The sequence below is a fragment of the Epinephelus fuscoguttatus genome, linkage group LG20 (genome assembly GCF_011397635.1).
Source record: "Epinephelus fuscoguttatus linkage group LG20, E.fuscoguttatus.final_Chr_v1".
Classification (NCBI taxonomy): Eukaryota; Metazoa; Chordata; class Actinopteri; order Perciformes; family Serranidae; genus Epinephelus; species Epinephelus fuscoguttatus.
Window position 1 is genome coordinate 11,336,388 of NC_064771.1, and position 23,818 is coordinate 11,360,205.

Consider the following 23,818-nt stretch of genomic DNA (forward strand, 5'->3'; position numbering starts at 1 on the left):
AAACATAAATGACACTGAAAGTCCACATCCTCCTCCTCTTCTTCATCGTCCACATGAATATTACTAACTGACCTGTTGCACATGAGATATCTGAGTTATGAAATGATTCTGTGCGCCTCGTTCCTCTGTCTTGTTGTGGTTGTGTCCAGCCGCTGCATTTTCTTTACTGATTCTTGGTCAGACGTCTCGAAAGGCTTCTGACTGATGCCAAAAATGCAGAAAATAAAATATTTTTTTTGACGGATGACAGTTTTGGAATAAGTATGCAAACATGACATAATGTGAGGTTGTATTTACTTTTAGACGTACAACAATTTCGGACAAAAATTACGGACCAAGGGCCGAATTCACAAAAGGATTGCGTGGCTTTTGCGGCCGCTAAACTGGTAAAAATGGAGCAAACAGATACCGTCTCATTCACAAAGCACGCGTAGAGGGTGAAATGCTCCACTAATTGCGCTGCCAAGCGGATTGCGTCTCGGTGCTCCGGTGTTATTTGCACGTATTTAAATGAAGTAATATGCATATATTTGGCGCAAAAATTGCCCCTTTCTATGCAAATGAGCCGCATTGATAAACAACGTCTAACTCGCTAACACCAGCGCTAATAGCCACACGCAGTTTGAGTGAAGTAAATAACGTCTTTAGAAAGCTGGTGCAAACTGGGTGCTCCTCTGTGGAAGCCTCTCGCCCAGACTTTCCAGTGATCGTGGCAGCAGTGATCGTCTGTTAAATCAGTCTGTTAATAATATTTTGACATTATTATTATAATCATTATTACTTTAATAGCATCCGAAGATATTGATGCATTGAACAGGTGACAGTCTGCGGTCGTTCTCAAAACGCACTTCTGTCACGCACTTCAAAAGCAACTTTCAATCATTTATTTTACAAAACGGGGGAAACAAACGTGAACAAAAACGGTTCCATAATTCATATTAAATTCAAAAGATAACGAAAAACGGCTACAAGTGAGAGGGAATAGTGATAAAGTGGTCAAACTTGGTCAAATCCACAGCATCAACCCCTCCGACACTGTTAGACTGACTCACCAGCAGACATCACTACATGAGGGTATACAGTATTCAGTACTTTGCTAAACAAAGTCTGCCATTGTTCTGCCACGGTGTTCTTGGCGCAAAGCCAGCATTTATACTTTGCCATGTGTGGCTTATTGCAACCAGGGGCAAATCAGGGGCAAACTGTACTCAGCTGCCAAACTTTGCGGGCGTGTTTGCGCTGGTATATCCTCTTGAGGGTCGCGGGGGGGCTGGAGCCTATCCCAGCTGACATCAGGCGAGAGGCAGGGTACACCCTGGACAGGTCGCCAGACTATCACAGGGCTGACACATAGAGACAGACAACCATTCACACTCACATTCACACCTATGGACAATTTAGAGTTACCAATTAACCTAGTCCCCAATCTGCACAGTCTTTGGACTGTGGGAGGAAGCCGGAGTACCCGGAGAGAACCCACGCTGACAAGGGGAGAACATGCAAACTCCGCACAGAAGGGCTCCCACACCCGGGATCGGGCCCGCAACTCTCTTGCTGTGAGGCGAGAGTGCTAACCACCACACCACTGTGCCGCCCCCCGCTGGTATATCATTAGTGCAATATCCTTTGTGAATACGGAGCAAACTGCGGGTGCAAGTGAAGTGCAATTCAAGGTGCTATCAGCGGCCGCAGTTCATTCTTTGTGAATTCGGCCCTCAGTGGCCTCAAGAAATACAGTCAGAGAGTGAAAAGGGTGCCAACCAACCCCAGTCTCCCATACTTTTCTCCAGTGTTCTCCTTCCCCTCCTATTAAGGCTGCTATTATCCTGCTTGGCTGTAAAATGTTCATCTCAAAATAGTTATTGGACTTGACAATTACTCTCCTTCAGTTGTCACAATCCAGAGACCTTTAAGATGAGAGGGAATAGGAAATATTTGTTAGATATCTCAAGACGGTCCTAGCTAGTATTAGCTAGGTTCGGCTAATAAAGCGAATACTATTTTTTGGGGCTTTGTATCATTTCTAAAATGATCATACCCTTAAAGTGATACATATACCAGTACTTTACGTCATTTGAAATCTTGTATTTCTAGTAGATTCAACACCTATGTGAGTGGAAACCTCCAGTTGCATAAAATGCTACCAGATACTGTCTGTAGTGGATCAATCACATGTCACATTAAAGGGCGGGTCCATCTGCGTTATCAAAGAGGTGATGTAGGTTACAGCGCTCTCTTCAAAGCCACCAGACTCAACTGACATAAACAGCAATTTTACCTCACAGCACACGGGAGTTGCCGGTCTACCGGCGACTCGATCGTTTGGGAACTAAATTGATGTGGCGTCCACAGCAGTATGTGGACTTATGTAGCAACAACATCGTGCAGAAAACTGTGTCAGGACATGTGGAAAAAAGTTTTCAGGAGGGCTCTGGAAAACAGCATCTTAAGGCTGAAACATACATATTCGACCAAAATTTGAAATCTCAAATCAGGGACACCTAATGCTACAGAAAAAAAAAGAAATGAATGGAGCCACCTCCCGTTAAATCAGAGAATTCTTGCTTGATTGTCTGAAAGCAAAACCATACAAACAGCATTTCCCTCTAGATCTGGCTACCAAAAAGACTGCAGGTTTCATTTTACTGCAGATGTTTTGATACTGCTTTGTACTGGGTTATTTCAGTCGATACCTTAAAGGTTTCAAGTACCAATACCCAGCCCTACTATTTTGGCTGTTAGACAAAAATGTCCCTTCTGATTGTGGATGTTTTATTGGAGTGGGACCAAAACAGCTCCAGGAGTCTCAACAATAAAAGACTGGCATCTCAAAATCACCCCTAAACTCTCCCAGCGCTACAATTACAGAAGGCGAGATTTAACACATAGCCCTGACTATCCTTTTTTCCAACACTGTAATCAAATCAGTCATCCATTCACGTAATACCCTTGCTTGTGTTTAGGTTTTATCTCCAAACACCCACCATTCTTACATGTTGCCTCGTACAAACTCACTGTCCTTTTAAGTCAAATACCCTTTACATCCCAATTATTGTCCTCCCACCTCTCCAACCTCCTGTTTTTCCTCATGACTCATGCCAGCATCACCTCCCCCAAAGTCCCTTTTGTCACCCTGTGGTGGTGTTAAAGGGCTGACATGATGCATTCAAGGGACAACTTCACTCTTCCGTAGCAGAACAAAAGCTATTTTTTTATTAGTCTCTCAAACGACCTCCAAATATGTTTTTCTGTGTTTACAATTTTGCGCAGCGCTCATATTTCTTGCTGACAGATTTCTGAAGGGGGGCGTATTTGCAAGGCACACAACAGCTCAGCTTCTTTTTACACACGGGAGGAAAGTGTAAACAGTCTTACTAATGGAATGGTACTTTATTGATCCCTGTGAGGAAATACTCTGCCTCCAAAGGGAGGTCAGAGGTCAGGGTCAGCTGACGATCAATGCTCTTGAGGAGATAAGAATTCATTGTCTTGCACAAGGACTTGAAATGTGTCGAAGTGCTGGTATTGCAGTCAATCAAAGCATTTTTACTGGACTGATACAGGCTATACTAAGCCAGATAAGACTTTACTTTCTTTCTGTTGTAACCTACCTAAAACCCATCCCTGACCGACAAGCACAGTGGAAAAATCAGCAGCCAGCGGTTTGACTTAATGAGATTTGCACCTACAGCATGTGTCAGCACGCAGAGCTGCTTCGGCTCTAAAAAATCCATCACTTTGCCTTTATTCCAGTGACATCTTTCCTCATCCTGCTTTATTTTCTGTCATATTGTTAAGAAAATGTCCCCTGAATAGGTTGTTTCCATGGAAACAAAAAAAAGTAATGGTACAGTTTTAGACTCTGTAGTTACAATGGGCTCCATACTTCATACTATTTGTCTGTATTGAATTCATAGTCATATTATCCACATGCTAAATATGCATGTTGAGTGTACTGGGATTTGCAGAATTAAGAATTTGGACACAGTGTCATTATATTGGGACTCGTGCAAGAACCACTTGTGCAAACAGATTTGTTCTTAAAGGAATAATTGCAACATTTTGTGAAACACTGTGCTTATTTGCTGTCTTGCTGAGGGTTACATGAGGAGATCGATACCAGTAACTTCCTGGAGTCTCGACTGGTTGCCTGGCAACTGGTCTCACCCATGAAACAGTCTGGCACTAAACCCTTGCAGCTTTTTACACTTTCTTTATGTGTGGATTAAACAAACAAGATATTATGTGTTAATAAGTGAGCTTTAGAGGCGCTGGTAGGCGGATTTAGTTGCCTCCAAACATAGCTGGGCTAACTGTGTTCAGTTTTCATACTAAGCGAAGCTAACTAGCTGCTGGCTGTAGCTTCATGTTTGCCAGATTTGAGAGCAGTAACAATCTTCTCATCTAATTTTTGGCAAGAAAGTAAGCAAACTATTCCTTAAAGAAGTATTTTACTGCTGGAAAAGGGTATTTTCATAAAAATGGGCTGTCTATGCAGTAGAAAGACACAACTGCTTTTGAATTTTTTGCTGCATGATCAGAGAAGAAGGGCTGTGGCCTTCAGTTTTACTCAAGAGGTAGAAAAGCTACAACTACCAGAATGCACTGCACTGCACCTGACCAATACTGCATTCACGTGCTTCTTGGCCAGTCACGTTTCCGAGTTAGGAAGTCGTGGTGTTGGTGTGTTCATGAGCTTTAAGATGTAATGGAAACAACATGGATGCTACAAAGGAGGTGTGTTGTATTGCATTTCCCATTTGAACAACACGTTGATGAAAGTTTGAAGTTTTTTTTATTAAACAGATTTTGTTCCAGACTTGTTGTGTCCCCTAAAACTAAAAAAAATATTGCCTTACCTGACTAATGCTAATAAATAACTTTTCTTACTCATCCAGGTCACTCTACATGGACAGCAACTAACGGTTACAACCAAATACCATATTACAAATTACACGTAAGCCATAATTGACATGCATATGGGAATTAATACATTTATTTCCATTAAACAAACATTTACTTTCATCCACATTGTTTTTTTCATATATGTTGTCAACTCTGCAACTTGTGTACCAAGACTTTTGCTGATTTTCCGAGTTGTTGTTTGGACTTGATGGGGTGGTCATGTGAATCTTCCCTGTCGGGAATTCATTTTTCCGATTATATTATTAGCAGGTGAAGGCAGGGCAATATACGCTCATGCTGGTGGATGGCATAATGCAAGCTCCCATCTGAAAACAACATGGCAAGGGCTGGTAACAAACATTCTCAAATTACAGTTAAACAGTACACTAAAATGTTTCTGACAACATTTAAGGTGAGAAATTGGCAACACAGTTACAGAATCTTGGTTTAGATTTGATTAGCACTGCCTAGTTTTACCGTTTGATATGAGTTTTCTTTTTTGCCTCTGTTCACACAATAAAGGAAGCAGTATAACACCCACTTCCTGTTCACAAACTCTTGAAATACAGCTAAACAGTGCACCAAAATATGTTTCTGAAAACATTTTATGTGGGAAATAGGCAATACAGTTTAGTCTGAGTTTGAGAAAGAAACGGACAGGTCTCTCTCTCGATCAACTTCTATACTATAATGTGTAAATAAAATTTGTGTTTCGAGCAACAGCCCTATAGCAAAGTATGACATCTGGCGGACTGGCAAACTGTATACCACAGTTTGTCGGTGAAGATTCTCAGTCATCCAGGTCATGGTAATCGTAAGCACTTACGATATACCTCAGTTCATTTGCACATACCACATTGTTACGATACAAAGCTGGTTGAAAATCGGTAAAGTATCCCTTTCAAAGGACAAACGAGTGACTTAAGATAATGCATTCACCAATTTCCTTGTGCTTAAAATTTTTCCCTTAGCGATAAGAATCACTAGTTGTTCAGGTTTATTGTCTGAGCCATGTGTAGTCTGCCTCTCTGCATAAAAGAAAATGTTCAACTTGAGAATCATAACGCAATGCACTAAATGACTTTGGCTGTTCTTTTATCTCAGACATGTCAGGATGGTACATACCTTGACATGTTTTGGTGGAAACTTCCGCCTTGCTCAGAAGTATCACTTGGTGGTGGTTGTGACACGTCTTTATCAGCTGATCTGTCAATCAGCCGATATTAGGGAGGTGTGACCGTCCTGCAGATCAGCTGATAAAGACGTGTCACAGCCACCACCAAGTGACACTTCTGAGGAAGGCGGAAGTTTCCGCCGAAACATGTCAAGGTATGTAACATCCTAACATGTCTGAGATAAAAGAACAACTGAAGTCATCAGAAACTAAAGACATAATGAACACCATTGTTTTCGATGGAGGTGGGGGTTTTACAATGCGAGTATGATGTACGTTTGCTATTACTGCCCTACCTCCACGTCACTGGCATCCCATGTGTCCTGGATAGACTTGACCCGGCTGATGTGGGGGATGCTCCGGTGAAGGAGCGAGCAGGCCTGGCAAACAAACACACCCAAAGTCAGCGACGCCCAGTCCGGCTCTGCAGGAGAGAGAGAGAGAGAGAGAAAGGGAGGGAGAGCCGGGGGAGCGTGGAAAGAACAAGCATGGAGGTGAAAGGAGAGGAATTGAGTTTGAGGAGCGGGAGAGGAGGGAGGAAATGAAATCGGGCAAAGAAAAATGATAGAGAGAATGGTGATGGGGTTGAAGAGAGATAAAGGAGGAGGGGGGAGAAAATCTTGTCATAAAAGCGTTGCAACAAAGAGAACACCGGCTCAAGGTTCAGGCTATAAATACTGAAAGTGCTGATGCTAGCGCTGTTAAGGGGTAATAGGAGCAAAGTAAATGAGGCAAATATTACAAGGGACTGTGGTTTAGTGTGTCCCTGCTCATAAAGGAGAGCAGGGCGGCAAAATATGATTTTGGGGAAATCCTATTTAGCTTACTGACAGGAAACAGACCGCCTGAGATCTGATCAGAACTCAGCCGAGGTAGTTATCAGGTTAGGTACATCACCAGACTCCAAAATACACACACATGCTGCACCATGCAAAAAGACACACTCACATTTGTATGTAATATTTTGTACTTTAAAGGAGACGAGAAAAGCAGAAAAGTAAATCACACACACATCCTGGCATGCACGTACACACACACTTATGCACAGACCATATGCTGCTCATTGCCAACATCAGCACGTGACTAAACACACACTTCAACTACAGCTCCAGAAAAACTAACAGCCTCATCAGTAGTCAGACTGAATGTGCAAAAAGGGAAGAAGAAAATAGGTTTTTTTTTCTCTTCTCTGCAGCGTGATACAGCAGCAGCAGCATCCGTGGGTGTTCAGCAAAGGTACATTTGAGTCACTGTATCACACGTAGACTTTGATTCTGTCCATGCAAATGAAGTTGTCAATGTCAGAGATGCAGAGTGTCAGAGACGGTGACAGAGAGAGAAAGACGGAGTGTGGTGAGAGCTGAGTGTCAGAAAATGAGATGAAAATGCAGATTGCACTGAAGGTAGATATAATCTATCTGTGCAAATTAAAGCTCAGTGGGTAAATTAAAAAAAAAAAGCATTTTAAGAGCCCAAGTTCATAAATGTAACATCAGTGGCTTTTGGACACTCAGTTGAATGTCACCTTGCACTCTGGGAAATTGGGACGAGCCTTTTTCACCATTCTCTAACATTTTAAGACTATAAAAATGAATCGGTTCATCAAATAATTACCAGAATAATTGATCACATGCAACCTGATCTCTCAAGCCCCTTTTATACAGCCTGTTCAAGGTGGGACTTTCATAATGCTATTCTGCCTTGCCATTCTCTATAAAATGTACAAACATAAAATATGGGGGCATTGTGGTTCCGCCGTTAAAGTGGTTCTAATAGAGCCAAGTTTCATTATGTTCCACTCGTCTGCTGAGACAAGTGCAACACCTAATGGTAAAATTCCTCATAGCAGTCTTGCCTGGTGTTTGACGAAATATCAAGCCGGTTTGGAAGTTTTTACACCTGCCCAACCTTAATTGCCTCAAAATTTGGAATGCACTTTCATGTTCAATTCAGTCAGTCAATCAATTTTATGTATAAAGCTCAATATCACAAATCACAATTTGCCTCACAGGGCTTTACAGCATACGACATCCCTCTGTCCTTAGGACCCTCGCAGAGGATAAGGAAAAACTCCCCCAAAAAAACCCTTTAACAGGGGAAAAAAATGGTAGAAACCTCAGGAAGAGCAACTGAGGAGGGATCCCTCTTCCAGGACGGACAGACGTGCAATAGATGTCGTACAGAACAGATCAGCATAATAAATTAACAGTAATCCACATGACACAATGGGACAGAAAGAGAGACAGAGACGGGAACTGCCCATTGGTCCGACATCCCATTGTTCCGACCATATTAGGGCTGTCAAAATTGCTCAAAAATGACGTTCGAATATTCCTTCTAAAAATAACTCATAGGTTCGAACCATTCGAATATTTTTTTTTCCGCATTATGTCCACAAGAGGGCAAACTAATACAAGGAAACATACTTGTATATGTATTAATACAAGGAAGCATAACTACTTGTAGGTATTTTTATTTCAACATAAACGTCTTTGAAAACATTTACATACCTACACATTAAAACACATAAAACAATTATCTATAACATTACGTTATAAATGACCGCGGACCTCTCGCTCGCCCCCCCTCTCTGACCCATGACCACACCGCCCGCGGAAGCGCTGCGAATAGCCTCGAAGCACCGGACCGTGACCGGCTCGCGCCCTGCAGCGATCGTTTCGGCATCTGGTCGATTTTCTGCGCGAGCCGCGAGCGAATGTGTCAAGCCGGGTGACGGAGACAACAGCTGGGAGCAGAACCGCTTGCCGATCAGCGTGGAGAAATGCTCGTCTGATGCCAACGCCCACTTGCAAAGAGGACAGCTGCGGTGGTGTTTTTTTCTCTCTCCACAATCAAATATCAATTTTCACATTCGAAGGTCCATTTTTTTTTCAAATTCGAATTTAAATTCGAATTTAGAATAGTCGTTGACAGCCCTAGACCATATTAAACTCATTGTTCCGAAGTCCCGTTGTTCCGAAATCATCACGACGCCCTGTGGTTAAGGTCTGGTTAGGTTTAGGCACAAAAAACACTTGGTTAGGGTCAGGAAAAGATCATGGTGTGGGTTAAAATGAAAAAGAAAGTGACAAACACATAAGGCGTGAGCCTGCTTCGCCTCAAGCCTTTCCCAGCTGACCCAGAGCCGGTCGCAGCGCACCATCATGGTAGAAATACGCCTGCCGGGAGCCGTTCAGCACAGCGGATCGTCGGACTAATGGGATGTCGGACCAATGGGCTGCCGGACCAATGACATGGACCCGACAGAGAGAGATGCAGGACAGACGGTAAAGACGCATCACAGACGGTAGCCTATGTTCCTCTCTAAAAATGTAGTCACTCTGATGATCCCCTGATTTTTCATCTAGTATCATTATCAGGTCAAATTCGGACCAAATTCCTCGATGACTTTTGCATCAGCCACAGCTGTATTTGTGGCTACGTACTAATTAGCAAGCATGCTAACATGCTATCCTAAGATGGTGAACATGGTAAACATCCTCCTACACCTCCTAAACATGTTTGTATAGATGCTATGAGCATGTTGGCATGCTGAAATGAGCATTTAGCCAAAAGCACCACTGCATTAGTATGGCCGCACAGAGCTGCTAGCATCTTAGCCTTGCTGCTAAATAAATAACAGATAATTAAGGGATTATTAAAACTGTTGCTGATTAATTTTCTGTGGACTGATGAACAATTGCTTCAGCACTAATGTAAAGAAATGTCTTTTTTAGTTTTTTTGTTCTAGAGCATGGCATTCATGAGAGCCTGATGAACGCTGATGTTATATGAGTCAAGTTAATTAACAGCTAATAAATTTTTGATAAGACTCGAATGCAACAGAGATGACCTTTTACAGTTTAAGAATTAAACTACAGTGTAAGCCAGTGCCAATATATCTTTTAGATAAGCTCAAATCAGCTTTGGCCAGTGTAGCCTAATAATCAGGCTCTATTCAGGATGTTGGAATATGTGTGTGTATGTTGCTCAGTGTATTTGCTCTCGTGTTAACATGCAAGGTGTATGCACAAGCAACCAAGAGTGCCATGTCCTCAGCGGGCAACACTCAAAAGTCACCACGTTCTCTCTCCATCGCACTCTCTCAGCAGCTGCCATTTCTCACACAAGGAAGCCCTCAGCTTGGTGCACCGCAGCCATGTGAATACACACACGCACACACTGTGAGAGCCAATAGAGAGGGAGAAAGGAGGAGAAGAGGGCAAAAAAAAAAATACTACACTTGCATTTCTCTGTCCTCTGGAGGCTGGAGAAAGCATAGATGGGGATGCCACAGAGCCTGACTGGGGAGCAGCAGGGGAGAGGAGATGAGGAGGTGATGGAGGAGGAGAGGTAGGAGACATGGAGGACGACGTGAGCACATATCCCCGCGGGGCTGTTACTGGCATCTACGATAATCTTCCTTCGATTTATCTCTTTTAACCCAGGACAACTAGGCAGTATTTTTATAAATGTCACCTAATCTTTAAATCATTCTGGATTGTGATTAAGCACAAAGCACTCGAGATGGCATTTTGATGTGAACAAATCAAACCACTTGCTTTTTTTATTCGTTAGTTACATCTCCTTTTTTCTGCCAGCAGCACACACACACACGCATAATACACACCTACACACAACCCTGCTGACACGAAAACACACAACCAGCCATTCGGTGGTGAGGTCATCGCTGTCTGAGTCAGGCCTTATGGAGAAGCAGACAGCACTCATGGAGATTACTGTGGCCGCATGACTGACTAACCGCACACACACAAGCACACACACACACACACACACACAGGGCTTCTTCCTCTACATGTTCAGAGATGTTTCTCAACAGGATTACTGCGAACAACAGATGCACAGCCGTAGCGAACAGGAGGTGGGAAACTCCTGATGTAGTGTGACTCTGCCGTTTTGTTTCGCGGTGCATATGCTGTTTGAGGCGTGTTTGTTAAAGAACTGCTGCTCCGTCTCTGGGGAACCGTTGAGAGAAAAACGTCAAGTTTCGCAGGAGCTGCAGCGTTTGGTGGAGAGACAACAGAGCTTTTGATTCGACCGCACAAGGTTGAAGAAAGAAGTGCCTGTGGCGTTACACTGCAGGGCAGATGCGGGATAAATGAATGAGGGGGCATTTATACAATGGCAGCCCCTGTGCCTGTGAGCATTCGCAGCCACTTTTCTGCATCTGCAGCAGTTCATTTGTATGTCTGAACGTACACACATCAGTCTGTCAGAGGCTGCTTCATGGTGGGGGTTAATGACTTGACAGTGGGGCCAGCAGAGGTTGTGACCCTCTGGTGTCTTGGCTAAGCCCCTCAGACACCAGCACAGGCTTTTCCTTCTACAGCAGTGATTACAATCTTATATTTTACTTAACTTTTGTCTAACCTCAGCTTGACCCTGGGTTTGTAAAATGCCCAAGGCTTTTATAAGAAAATCATCAAGGTTTTCTACATTTTTAGAGGCTGAATTTTTGTAGCTGCAAGAGTGAACATTAAATATAGTATACACATCAAATATCCCACTCGAATCTGTTGAATTGTGTCTGTGCATAGCTGCAATTTGTGTTACATTACATGCTGCCATGGTGAGAGATTGATGATCATTACTGGGTAGGTTTCCTAAATGATTCCCTGTGTGCTAATGACATGTGTCATTAGCTTTCCTACTGATTCACACAGCTGAAATTTATCTGTTATGCTTCAGTGTCTGCATTTCCTTTTTCTGACACAGCCTCTTCAAGAAAATATGTCAGTGTCTGCTACGCCACTGTAATCGGACGTCAGGATGCCTTGGATACTCCAAACAGTATGTTTTGTTTGTTGAGTCTATTTTTTAAAATTTTTTTTACTTTTTACAAAGCGTTTATAAAGCAAAGAAACACAACCTTTTTGATAGATTAAGCATATTTAAATATCAAATCAAATATGAAAACAATCATTAGAGATAGGAACTGACAACTGGTTCCAAATTGTCTGCTCCATCAGAACCTTATGCCTCCAGGCTTATCAGTTCCTTTCATCCATGCTGGCAGGTTTTCCTGACAGTTGCACATTGCAAAACAATGACATGATGCTGAAACATCTCTCTATGTGACATGGGCTTAATGTGTATTTGGCACTCTACGCACCAGTGCCACTGCTTCCCAACCAAGCAGCATGACCATTACTGAAGGTAAATATCCTATGTTATAATAACATCAGTGTCATGCTTAGTCACATACATGTTTTTTTTCTACTGTGTTTCGACACTGTGTTCAGACTCAGAAATAATTAGAATTACTGCCTCAGCAAAGAACAGCACAGGTGGACACCCAAGATTAGTGTCACCAATACTGTATCCGACCAAATGTCTTCCCTTCTGTTCCTGAGTTATGGCAAAGAATGATGGCCAAAAAATAGTTTTGCAGAACATTATGATGTCACAGGGAAGCTGAAGTTTGACCTTTTGGATATGAAATGTCATCACTTCATAGTTTTATCCTCTTAGACATTTGTGTGAAATTTTGTCATAATTATAGTGTGGAATATTGAGTTATGGCCAAAAACATGTTTTTTAAGGCCACAGTGACCTTGACCTTTGACCACCAAAATACAATCAGTTCAGTGTCGAGTGTGAGTGGATGTTTGTGCCAAATTTGAGGAAATTCTCTGAAGGCATTCTTGAGATACTGAGTTCACAAGAATGAGGCGGACACAAAGTCACAGTGACCTTGACCTTTGACCATCAAAATTGAATCCGTTCATCCGTGAGTCCAAGTCAATGTTTGTGCCAAACGTGGAGATATTGTGTTCTCAAGAATGGGACAGATGGACAGACGGACAAATTTAATGTCTCTGGCTATGGCTATCGCCAGCACAGAGGGATAAATAAAACAGTTGTGTTGATGCTGAAAACCTTTTGTAAACCTTGTTTATTTTCTTTACAGAGAAAAGATCATGAATCGATAAGGGAACTGATAAAGAATCAGACTGATAGGCAGAAGTGTTAATAGCACTGGTATCAATAAAATCTTATCAATTCCCATCCCTAACTATCATGCAATCTCTAAAGTCACTTCACTGGACAAAAATCAGCTCCAATATGACACGGAAATATGACATTTGAGTGGACACGCTCATTTTTTGCCCCTTTTTTAAATAGTGTGATGCAATGACACTCAAATATTAGTCGGCATGAGTCTGAAAGGGAGCCTGAATAAGTAACCTATATAAAATAGAAGTCACCACCAAAACATTTTCACTGGCCCCCATGCTGCTTTGAACTGTGTACTAACCCTGTTTTCTCGAGCACATCAATGGTGAAGGTGACCAACTGATTAAAAAGAAAAAAAACAAAACAAAACAGAAAGGCATACTTGTCTACTGCAGAGTTGTGTATATAGTTTTAGTCTACTGGCAATGGGAAGGGAATCTATTACCTATTTTAGTGGGATTTCCTGCATTTAAAAACCTTACATACATGCACTACTTTCAGTGGGAAAAGTGTATAAAATTGTTGGATGGTGAAATGGAGCACTGCATTAGTTCCAGCAGAGCACTTTAGTCACACTTTCATTAGCTGATTGGAATCAGCTGCTTCATTCATACTTTACCCTCAGTGGCCCATTCATTAGCTGCTTGACTGCCAACTGACTAAAAACATCCAGTCATATTCGCAGAGGTATACAGCACAACCACCATAACCTACAACTCACTGACCATGCGTCTATACTTTTATTCCACCTCTGCTCATGACTGCAGCTCTCTCCACTACCTAAACCTCATGTGCAGAGTTTTTCGTACTGGTGACTTCACTAAAAGATTGTTTGTATTTATCAAAGGTAGATTAGCTTTTCCAGCAGGATACTTGTTTCTTCTCAAATACTTTGTGAGCTCCTTCGAACAGAAGAGCCTTTTCCATCAAATCTATCTGCGTAACCATCTGCTCTAAAATGTCAGTCGCTTAACGAATCTCTGAAACAGCTTGCTGAAACAGACAGTTTGAAGGTCACTGGCTGGAATCTTGGAACTGTTGATGAAGTGTGGGTTGTCCTCAGCTTCCTTGATCAAAGTGCAGCATTTGATGACATAATACCCTTGTTTTTTCTTGAAAACAGCTCGAGCAAATACATCACACTTCATCTTGGTTAAAGATAACAGTTCAACCATACAGTATTGTATGTTACTGTATGGTATTCATCCCTTGAGGCTACTGGACTCGATATTGCCTTGTTTTTAAAGTATGCTGAACTTTGGTGACCTGATTCCATCACTTTCCTCACTTATGCAGACGATACTCTGTTTTAAGCCACTTTCAGTCCAACTGATCAGTCAAAGCTATCTAACTGTGATGCCTCTTAGCTGTTGAAAGCTCAATGACTAATTTTCTCCTAAATTTAGATACAGCAGAAATGTTCACCTTAAGAAACAAAGGTCACTCCATTGTAACATTTACGTGAACTTTAAAAGGTTCCCCATTTTATGCCTTCTACCCTGGGAGCAACATTTGGAATAGATCTAATTTTCAATAGCATAATAATTTCACTGCATTTTCCTATTTTAAGCACTGTAGGTAAGATAAGACTGTCCATGACTTATTGATACAGCTCCCTAAACAATCGGTGTGTAAATCACTAGCTTCATCATGATACGATATTATATTGATTTGTTTGGATGACAATGCGATGTTTGCCGATTTCACAAAGTCTGTCACGATACGATTTCGATTCGATACGATTCAGCAGCCTGCGATCAGTATGACACAATATCATATGATTTGACCATTTTATTTCTGAGCTCTGTTTGTTGTTTGAGCTGAGGCGCGCTTGCCCAGAAATGGTCACACAGACATGCTATGTGAATTTCAAAATAAAGTTGTATCTTTAAGATGATGATATGGATCGATGTTTTCATTTTACGTCGATGTAATCGGATCATTAATCAATGAATCAATGTATTGATGTGGATCGATGTATCGTTACACCCCTACTAAACAAATGCTTTTTTAACTGCCAATGTCTTGTACGGTAATGGCATTTTTTTTCTGGCTCTATTACCCATTTTAAAACAATCCAGTGCGTGTTTTAACAATTTGGTAGGCTTACCTGTATAGCTCCATTATTCACCTATCCTCTCTGGCTTCAAATCCATGTGGAGGCTGATTTTAGATTGACCCTCATATTGTATCAAGGACTTGCTCCACTACACTTATCAGAACCCCGAATTACTCCTGTGTAGTTGCCTGGTGGATGACAGTAAATCACTGTAATTTTACTGGGTAGCTCCTGGTTGTGAATAAAGCAAGATGATGCTGAAAAAGATGGCACATTGCCTGTTTGTCAGGCAGGAAAGTCTTCCACCTTGTATCATCAAAAGTGTCGGAGCCACTAGGATTCTCCAGTTTGTCTCCAATTTGAAGGCAACTTCCTGGTAGCAAATTTAGATATGTTTGACTTTATAAGTTGACCAGGGCTTTGCCAGTGGAGCGTCAGTTTTGATGTCTCTGGGGTTAGAGGCAAAACTTTGACATGACGTTTTGTAAATCCTCCGTAGACGATGGGTGCATTTGGTTCCATGTAAAATGCTTGCTTCAGGATGCTGCGGTCCCTTGAATGAAGGGGCAATTCTTAAAAAAACATTACTGCCGAAAAAGTAAAATTCAATTCCAATTTATATGAAGCAGTATACAATTGAGGCAGTAAATTCTCTCTCATTCTGCTGTTCTTCCTCTCTTGTTCATGTTATTCCTAGTCCTGTGATACCGTGCGTGAATTATAGGTGCGAATTCCTTTCACTGGACCGGTATCTGGGGAGTATGGTACAGGTCTCTTTCCCTTTCTTTGAGCTTCCTGGGAAGTAAATCATGTGGGAACATGACCTGTCACACCTTAAACAGGATCATGGGATCACACCTCTGCCTTCTACTACAGAGAGATGGAAGAAATACTGGAAATTGCACTTTATTCCTATCATGGGGATAGGAATAAAGTGGATAGCAATGGTATACAATGCTAGCTTTGAGCATGAGGTACCGCATGAGGAGGTCACAGAGGTTGAAGGTGTGCCTACAAATCTAAGTCAACATTTAATTACGTTATCAACCTGCAAATAAAACAAGACAATACATCTATGTGAAGGTGGAATCCTCAGAATAAAATCTATAATTCATGCAGCAAACACATTACCAGCAATTTAATTGGCTAGGGCCATATCTCACTTGTTCACACTAGTTTTTATCTAGACTCTCGCAATGAGAAATGCAGAAAAGTTTTTTGTTTTCTTCAACTTTTCTTTAAAAAACATTGAAAAACAGTCTGGGAAGCCATGAGCGAGCTGCCATAGGAGCCTGAACCCCCTCCTATCTCATCATAGTTCCTGCTGTTTCTGCTGTTCAACAAACACCTTCCTCACACCTCAGAGGACTGCTGAGGCTTCTCTCCAGAGGGAATTACTCATTTGTGTGTCCTTAGCGAAGGGCAGAACTACAACGCTGCTGAGCTACAGAGAAACCCTGCCGTATAAGCTCCCAGCTCAGCCTCGCAGTGGGTCTCATCTGAGCACATCAACAGAGAAAAGATAGGGGGGAAAAAAGCAAAGGTAAGGAAGGGCAGAGTAAGAATGACTAAGCATAGAAAACGGACAAGCGGTTTTGCCACTTTGTGTGTGTTTTCAGACCAATTACTGCAGGCTGTCTGACTGCTTAATGGATGTTGTATCTGTGATGGGAAGATAAGACAAGGGTAAGGGAGGACAGCCAGGTCACCGCTGATGATGTGATAGTCTGTCTTTACTCTGGAAGCCGGCAGATTCACATACAATAGAGGGGCTTCATGTGATGTAATGCAGCAGCCATATTGGAGACCATCAGCTTTCCATTGCTTTTCTAGTTATACCAAATTGGTTAGTTTCTGTGCTTGTTTTGAGGGAAACATTTATCACGATAAAGCTGACTCCATTTTTGCTGAGGTGATCGTCACCTTGGGCGGCACGGTGGTGTGGTGGTTAACACTGTCGCCTCACAGCAAGAGGGTTGCTGGTTCGATCCTGGGTGCGGGAGCCCTTCTGTGCAGAGTTTGCATGTTCTCCCCGTGTCAGCGCGGGTTCTCTCTGGGTACTCCGGCTTCCTCCCACAGTCCAAAGACATGCAGGTTAACTGGTAACTCTAAATTGTCCGTAGGTCAATTGGTTGTGGTTGTTTGTCTCTATGTGTCAGCCCTGCAATAGTCTGGTGACCTGTCCAGGGTGTACCCTGCCTCTCGCCCGATGTCAGCTGGGATAGACTCCAGCCCCCCCGCGACCCTCAAGAAGATGAAGTGGTTAGAAGATGAATGAATGAATGAATGATTGTCACCTTGCTAGCTATAGCAAGTTAGTTTAACACATCTGGTTAGGGGTAACTGAAGTGTATCTTCACACACTTACACCTGAAGCCAGTTTAATTTAGTCATGTGGCTTTTTCTCTGTTTCAGCCCTCCATCCACAAAGTCATTTTTACTTTTTGCAAATAAAATTACCTATGACAAAAGCAAAGGTACAGAAACAAAAAAACAAAAACAGCTCCAGAATTTAGTTATCTCATCTGCTACCAACCCAGTTGCCAGAAAGTGTTGGCATTGCACATTTCTGCAAACCACAGAAATATTTGTACATTTCACACATATATCAGCGTTTCTAATGTGACGCAGTATATAAGCTGACTTTGTCTTGGGGAGATGGAGGAGATAGAGGGGATGGAGGACAGCGTGACACCTTAAGGCAGACACCTGTCAAGCTGCAGACCACTGTTCCAAACCAACAAACAACAAAAGTGGTTGTTTTTTAGCAAGGCATCACTGTGTAACTACCACGGATAGTATCATGAAAAGCACTTGGTTTTTACTTTTAAGACATCACTGTATCTTTACCAAGACATGGGTGTGTTTCCACGAGGCATGGTGCCACACAAGGTGTTTGGTCTTTACCAAGACATTGCTGTTTTTTCCAAGAAATCACTGTTTTTTTACTAGGACATCACTGTGTTTCCCCTGGAGATAATGCCACAACAAGTGTTTTTTAAAAACTTAGACATCCCTGGATTTCCACCAGGAATAATGCCACGAAAAGAGGTTGTTTTTTTACTGAGACCTTGATGAGTTTCCAGCTGGTAAAGTACCACAAAAAGCAGTTGGTTTATACCAAGACATCACTGTTTTTTACCAAGACATTGTTGTGTTTCCACCAGGGATAGTGCCACAAAAAGCGCTTGGTTTTCATGAAGACATCACCAAGACTCTACTGTGTTTCCATTGGGGAAAATACCATGAAAAGAGATTTTTTTTTAAAACTGAGACATCCCTGTATTTCCACCAGGAATAGTGCCACAAAAAACAGCTGTTTTTACTGAGACATTTACTCAGACATTGCTGCATTTCCAGGTAAAGTGCGACGAAGACATCGCTGAATTTCCTGCCATGATAGTGCCATGAAAGGAGGTTGTTTTATTCCCGAGACATCATTGCCTTCCTAGCAGAGATTGTGCCACCAAATCTGTGTATTTTAAGCCAAAACATTTATCTGATCCTGACCATAACTAAGTGGTTTTTACTTTATGGAAATACCCTCTTTTTACTCCTAACATTGCTAAAATCCCCCACATCAAAATAACAGGTTGATGATAATCCATTTTCTGGCCTTAATGTCACATTTAGCATTCACTTCCACATAACCACTTTAACAAATGAACCTTTGTGATTAGAAATTATTTGACTGACAAAGTGGGGGAGTAACTGATTACAGTACATTTAATTTTGGGTAATGTGATCAGATTACAAATGAATGTACTGTAGGTGCCATCAGCCCTGATTAAATTGTACAAACTGTGACATTTAGAAATACCAAATAAATCAGTGCTCCTTGAGTAACTGAGAAGACATGACAATATCTTCTCGCTATGACAATTCTAACATTCGTCATTTATCAGTCATATATCAGTCTAGATGACTCGTCCTGATAAAGTGTATGTCTAGGTCCACACAGTTACAGCCTACTTAAGTATCCACCCTATGTCCTTGGTAAACTTAGCTCACATCTACTTCTGTGCAATACATGTTTGTCTGAGTCCTTTGCTGTGTTGAGATGATTTGTGGTGTTTTGAGCTGTAATGAAACTCTGATGTTTTCCTGAAAAAGCCACTGAGATAAGATCCTGTCCCCATCTGGGACAGAGCCGACGAGCCAGCATCAATAATTCATATCTTGACCATTATGAGATATGAATTATGAGCCTGGGAATGCCTGATCTGGTAGCAGAGGGGTGGAGAAAGATAAGTCTGGTTGATGGATGGCTATCCTAACACTTTTCATCTGTGCAGCCAGCTCTCCTAAAATTTCCTTAAGTGAGCCCAGTTTTCAAATGCAAATATGCAAGAAAGCAGTTGTTGGATTCACCGAAGTTCTACTGTTGACCACATAACATCTTCAGTAGTTGTTGTGTTTATGTGCCTTGCTCAAGGGAATCTAAGCACTTGTTGAGAGATAAGACAGCATATATGAGTCACAGCACCAGCTGAGATTTTCCAAGCTGTGATCAATCAGTCACCCTGCAATTACCAGCATCTCTGACTATTTGGCAGCTGCTGCACAACACGGAACATCTGTCCTGCTTTCGCTTCACCGAGGCTAAATTTGATTTCTGCAAAGGTGAAAGTGGCAAAACTGATGAACAATCTCAGCAGGGGAACAATCAGAGCCGATGTTTCCTCCAGGCACTGTGGATCATTGCAGAACAGTTTAGGTCAAATAAGGCCATATGTGTATTGGTAATTGTGCTAATTTTCCCCAGACAAGACTCTGGAGGCACGAACGTCTGCAGCCATCTCTGTGAGGTTGTGTGAAGGCACAGTGGTGCTTTGAGCTAAATGCTAACACCAGCACGGCAACATACATACAGTGACAATGCTGTTTATTGTGTTCACCATTTTAGTTTAGTGTTAGCATGCTAGCATTTACTAATTAGCACTATGATGCAGCTGAGGCTGGTGAAATGTCACTAGTTCTGCAGGTACTTGGCAATCATTGACCTGATTATTGAACTAGGGGAAAATATCAGGGAACATTATCAGGTTATTGCACTTCATTTTATCAGTACCCATGAATGTGGGAAATGAACCAAATTTTGGCCCAATCCATTGTGTAGATGTTGAGATATTATACAGGATAAGTAAAAACTTTTATTCAGTCCTGGTGCTAAAGAAAAATTGAGGGGATCACCAAAGTCAGTAGGATTCATCCTCTGGGAACCATGACTGTCTGAACCAAATTTCATAGCAGTACATGAAACTGTTGCTGATACATTTTATTTTTCAGTCATTAGGCGACATCCTCTTGGAACCATGAATGTCTGTACAAAATTTTGTTCCACTCCGTTCTGCAGAGATATTCTACAGGATAAACAAAAACTTTAATTCACTTGTGAGGCTAGAGGCTAATTGAGGGGATCACCAAGTCAGTAGGATACATCCTCTGGGGACCATGAATTCTTGTAAAACAGTTTGTTCCAGTCCATTACATAGTTGTTTAGATATTCTACAGGATAAGTAAAACCTTTAACCTGCTGGTGGTGCTAGAGGAAAAGTGAGGGGATCAACAAAGTCTGTAGGATTCATTCTTTGGGGACCATGAATATCTGCCAATCTGTCGTGTACAGGATTAGATATTTTACAGGATAAGTAAAACCTTTAACCTGCTGGTGGTGCTAGAGGAAAAGTGAGGGGATCAACAAAGTCTGTAGGATTCATTCTTTGGGGACCATGAATATCTGCCAATCTGTCGTGTACAGGATTAGATATTTTACAGGATAATTTAAAAACTCTAACCTGCTGGTGGTGCTAGAGGACATAGGAGAAGATTGCCAAAGATGGTGCAGTGCATCCTGTGGGGACCATGAATGTCTATACAAAATTTTGTGCCAATTCGTCAGGTACATGTTGAGATATTTTACAGGATAACTTAAAAACTGTAACCTGTTGGTGGTGCTAGAGATCAAATGAGATGATTGCCAAAGTTTGTGGAATTCATCCTCTGGGGCCATGAATATCTGTACAAAATGTTGTTCCAATCCATTCTGCAGATGTCGAGATGTTTTATAAGATAAATAAAAAATTTAATTCACTTGTGGTGCTAGAGGAAAAGTGAGGGGATCACTAAAGTCAACAGGATACGTCCTCAGGGGTTCATGAATGTCTGTACAAAATGTTGCACCAATCTGTCAGGGACATGTTGAGATATTTTACAGGATAAGTAAAAACCTTAACCTGCTGGAGGTGCTAGAGGACAAATGGGAAGATCACCAAAATCAGTAGGAGTCATCCTCTGGGAACCATGAATGTCCTTAAAAAATACCATGGCAATCTGTCCAATAATTGTAAAGAAATTTTAGACCAAGTGTGAATAAACTTGCTATAGGCTGACCTGCAGTTATATAAGTTGGTGGTACTGAGAAGCAAACGGCCACATAAAAATTTCAGATACTTTAAAGCTGCTTGTCAACACACACACACACACACACACACACACACACACACACACACACAGCACCAACCGTGAGGAGAGGAGCCATTTCTCTACTTATTTCTCAACAAGATAACACCCTCTGGTCAAAATGAAATCCCTCTTCAAGCGTCCACCGCTCAGAACAAAGCTATCTAATTTTGCGAGAGCGCCTCCGGCTCCAAAAGCTGCTCCGAAACAGCCAGTCCTCAGAGGAGCCGTAACCAGGGCCAAGGAACAGGCATCCTGGGCGGGCTCGGCTCCAAATACTGGGCGTACGGCCCGTACTGAAGCCTCTGTGGCCACTCACTGGTTTATTGCCATTTCAGTGAGAAGAAAGGAGGAGGGGGGTGAAGAGAAGGGAGGGAGAGAGAGGATTAAAGGGGGAATGCATGGGGAGAGGATAGAGAGAGAGGATGGAGAGGTGAAGAAAGGGATGAAGCTGCTTAATGGAGAATAAATAACCCTGGTAAAATTAGTGCCATTTACATGAAAAACAAACACACACACACACACACACACACACACACACACACACAAATGCACACAGTGGTAATTACAGAGCTATGGTGTTGCTGACAGTGTAGAACATGATGACACCAGACCACAACACCAGCAAAACACACACTGTGGACACACTAATAACTGTGGAGGGGATAGTTGACATGTCTTTGTGCACCCTCACACACCATGACAGCCACACACAGGAGTGTTTTATGTGTTTATGGCTTAGACCAAGTCCAGAGTCCAGTCTCTATAGGCCTCATTATACCTGCATATAGGGTGTTTTCAGGTAGATGTGTGCTGTCAGGCCTTTGTCATCATATCTGGACCACATTCACTCAGACTTGTTGGGTTTCAAAGCACCAGTTGTCTCCTTTCACCGCCTTAATCTCAGCATCTTACATGCATTAGTGTGTCTGCAGCTGCATGCACCGGCTCCATCTGATGTGGATTTTGGGGGGGTTGCTTACCTGGATTGCCGCAGTCCGCGCACGTTTCGTTCCCCGGTCTCGCCAGCACGTCTTGCAGGAGCCGGTTGTTCCCCTCCGGTTCCAGCGCCATGGTGAGTTTTATCCGTCCAGCCTCACCGCGGTGGGAAGAAGCCTGCCCAAGAACATCCGCTGCTGGAGTCCGACAGACAGACTGACTGCTCGATCACCTGTCACCTCCGATCTGAAGTGAGAGGAGGAGGAGGAGAGACTGGAGGGAGGAAGGACTGGAGGAGCCTGAGCGATCCGAGCCGGGGCTGGAGGAAACCTCTCTGTCTGTGTGTGTGTGTCTCACTGATAGCTTTATTACTGAGTCTCACTGACTGCATAATAATCAAGCCTATATGTTACCATCACCTCCTCCTCCTCCTCCTCCTCCTCCTCACTCCCTCCTCCCCTGCCTGCCTGTCTGTCTCCTCTCCCCTCCACCCCTGGTCATATCTGATCAAAGTGAGACACCCAGCGGTGGAATACCAGACCACATTTAACTTGGCATCCCAACAATCTCTGAAAAGTCAGCCATTATCTTTGACAATAAAGTACTTACACTTAATATGTCTTTATACTCCCCAGTGCAAACAACAACACAGTTGCAGACTAATGCAAAAGAGAAACAATTATATAAAAATTGAAACAGTTAAACAGAATATTTTTAATAATTTTACCCAGTTAATATTGAAACCTACTTGTGTTTCTGTTTAGTATTTTAACATACCGTATTATTATTTTATTTTGTGGTTTTCAGCCTTATGGTTTGCATTTCATGAAAAGGTAAGGCAGCTCTATTTGTATAGCACATTTCATACACCAGGACAATTCAAAGTGCTTTACAGAGCAATAAAATATAAAACATAATAAAGGATACGGATATAAAAGGTAAAATTAATTACAAATTAATTTACAATTTTAAAAATCACCATTTAAAATAGCAAAAGCCCAGACAAGAGGTGCAAAGATGAAAAGATTATTTAAAATGATTTAAAATTGAGTTTAAAAATAAGGTTGCAGTCATTACAAAAGTAGGCAGTGTAAAAAAGGGATATTTTGGGGGGGCACTTTTTATAATTTGCAGAACATCATTTTGTGTATTATATTTAGTGTTATAAAAGACTATATTGTGTCGTATATTGTGCAGGATTGTCCTCTTTTTATACAGCTATAGGGATTATTATGTGTTTGGTTTTTTATCATTATACATCACACAGAGGTATGATTATATGGTGAAAAAATAACCCAAAT

At 42.0% G+C, this 23,818-nt stretch overlaps 1 protein-coding gene across 1 annotated transcript in view; it reads right to left on the bottom strand.

Annotated features, from left to right (window-relative positions):
* Positions 1 to 23,040, bottom strand: part of LOC125880767 (arf-GAP with dual PH domain-containing protein 1-like) — a 46,272-nt gene extending 23,232 nt beyond the window's left edge. The window contains exons 1-2 of the mRNA XM_049563485.1: positions 22,562 to 23,040; positions 6,376 to 6,503 (exon numbers count right to left, since the gene is read on the bottom strand). Coding sequence (XP_049419442.1) covers positions 6,376 to 6,503; positions 22,562 to 22,652 — 219 coding nt within the window. The 5' untranslated portion in view covers positions 22,653 to 23,040. The remainder of the gene's footprint in view (positions 1 to 6,375; positions 6,504 to 22,561) is intronic.
* Positions 23,041 to 23,818: the final 778 nt, after the last annotated feature.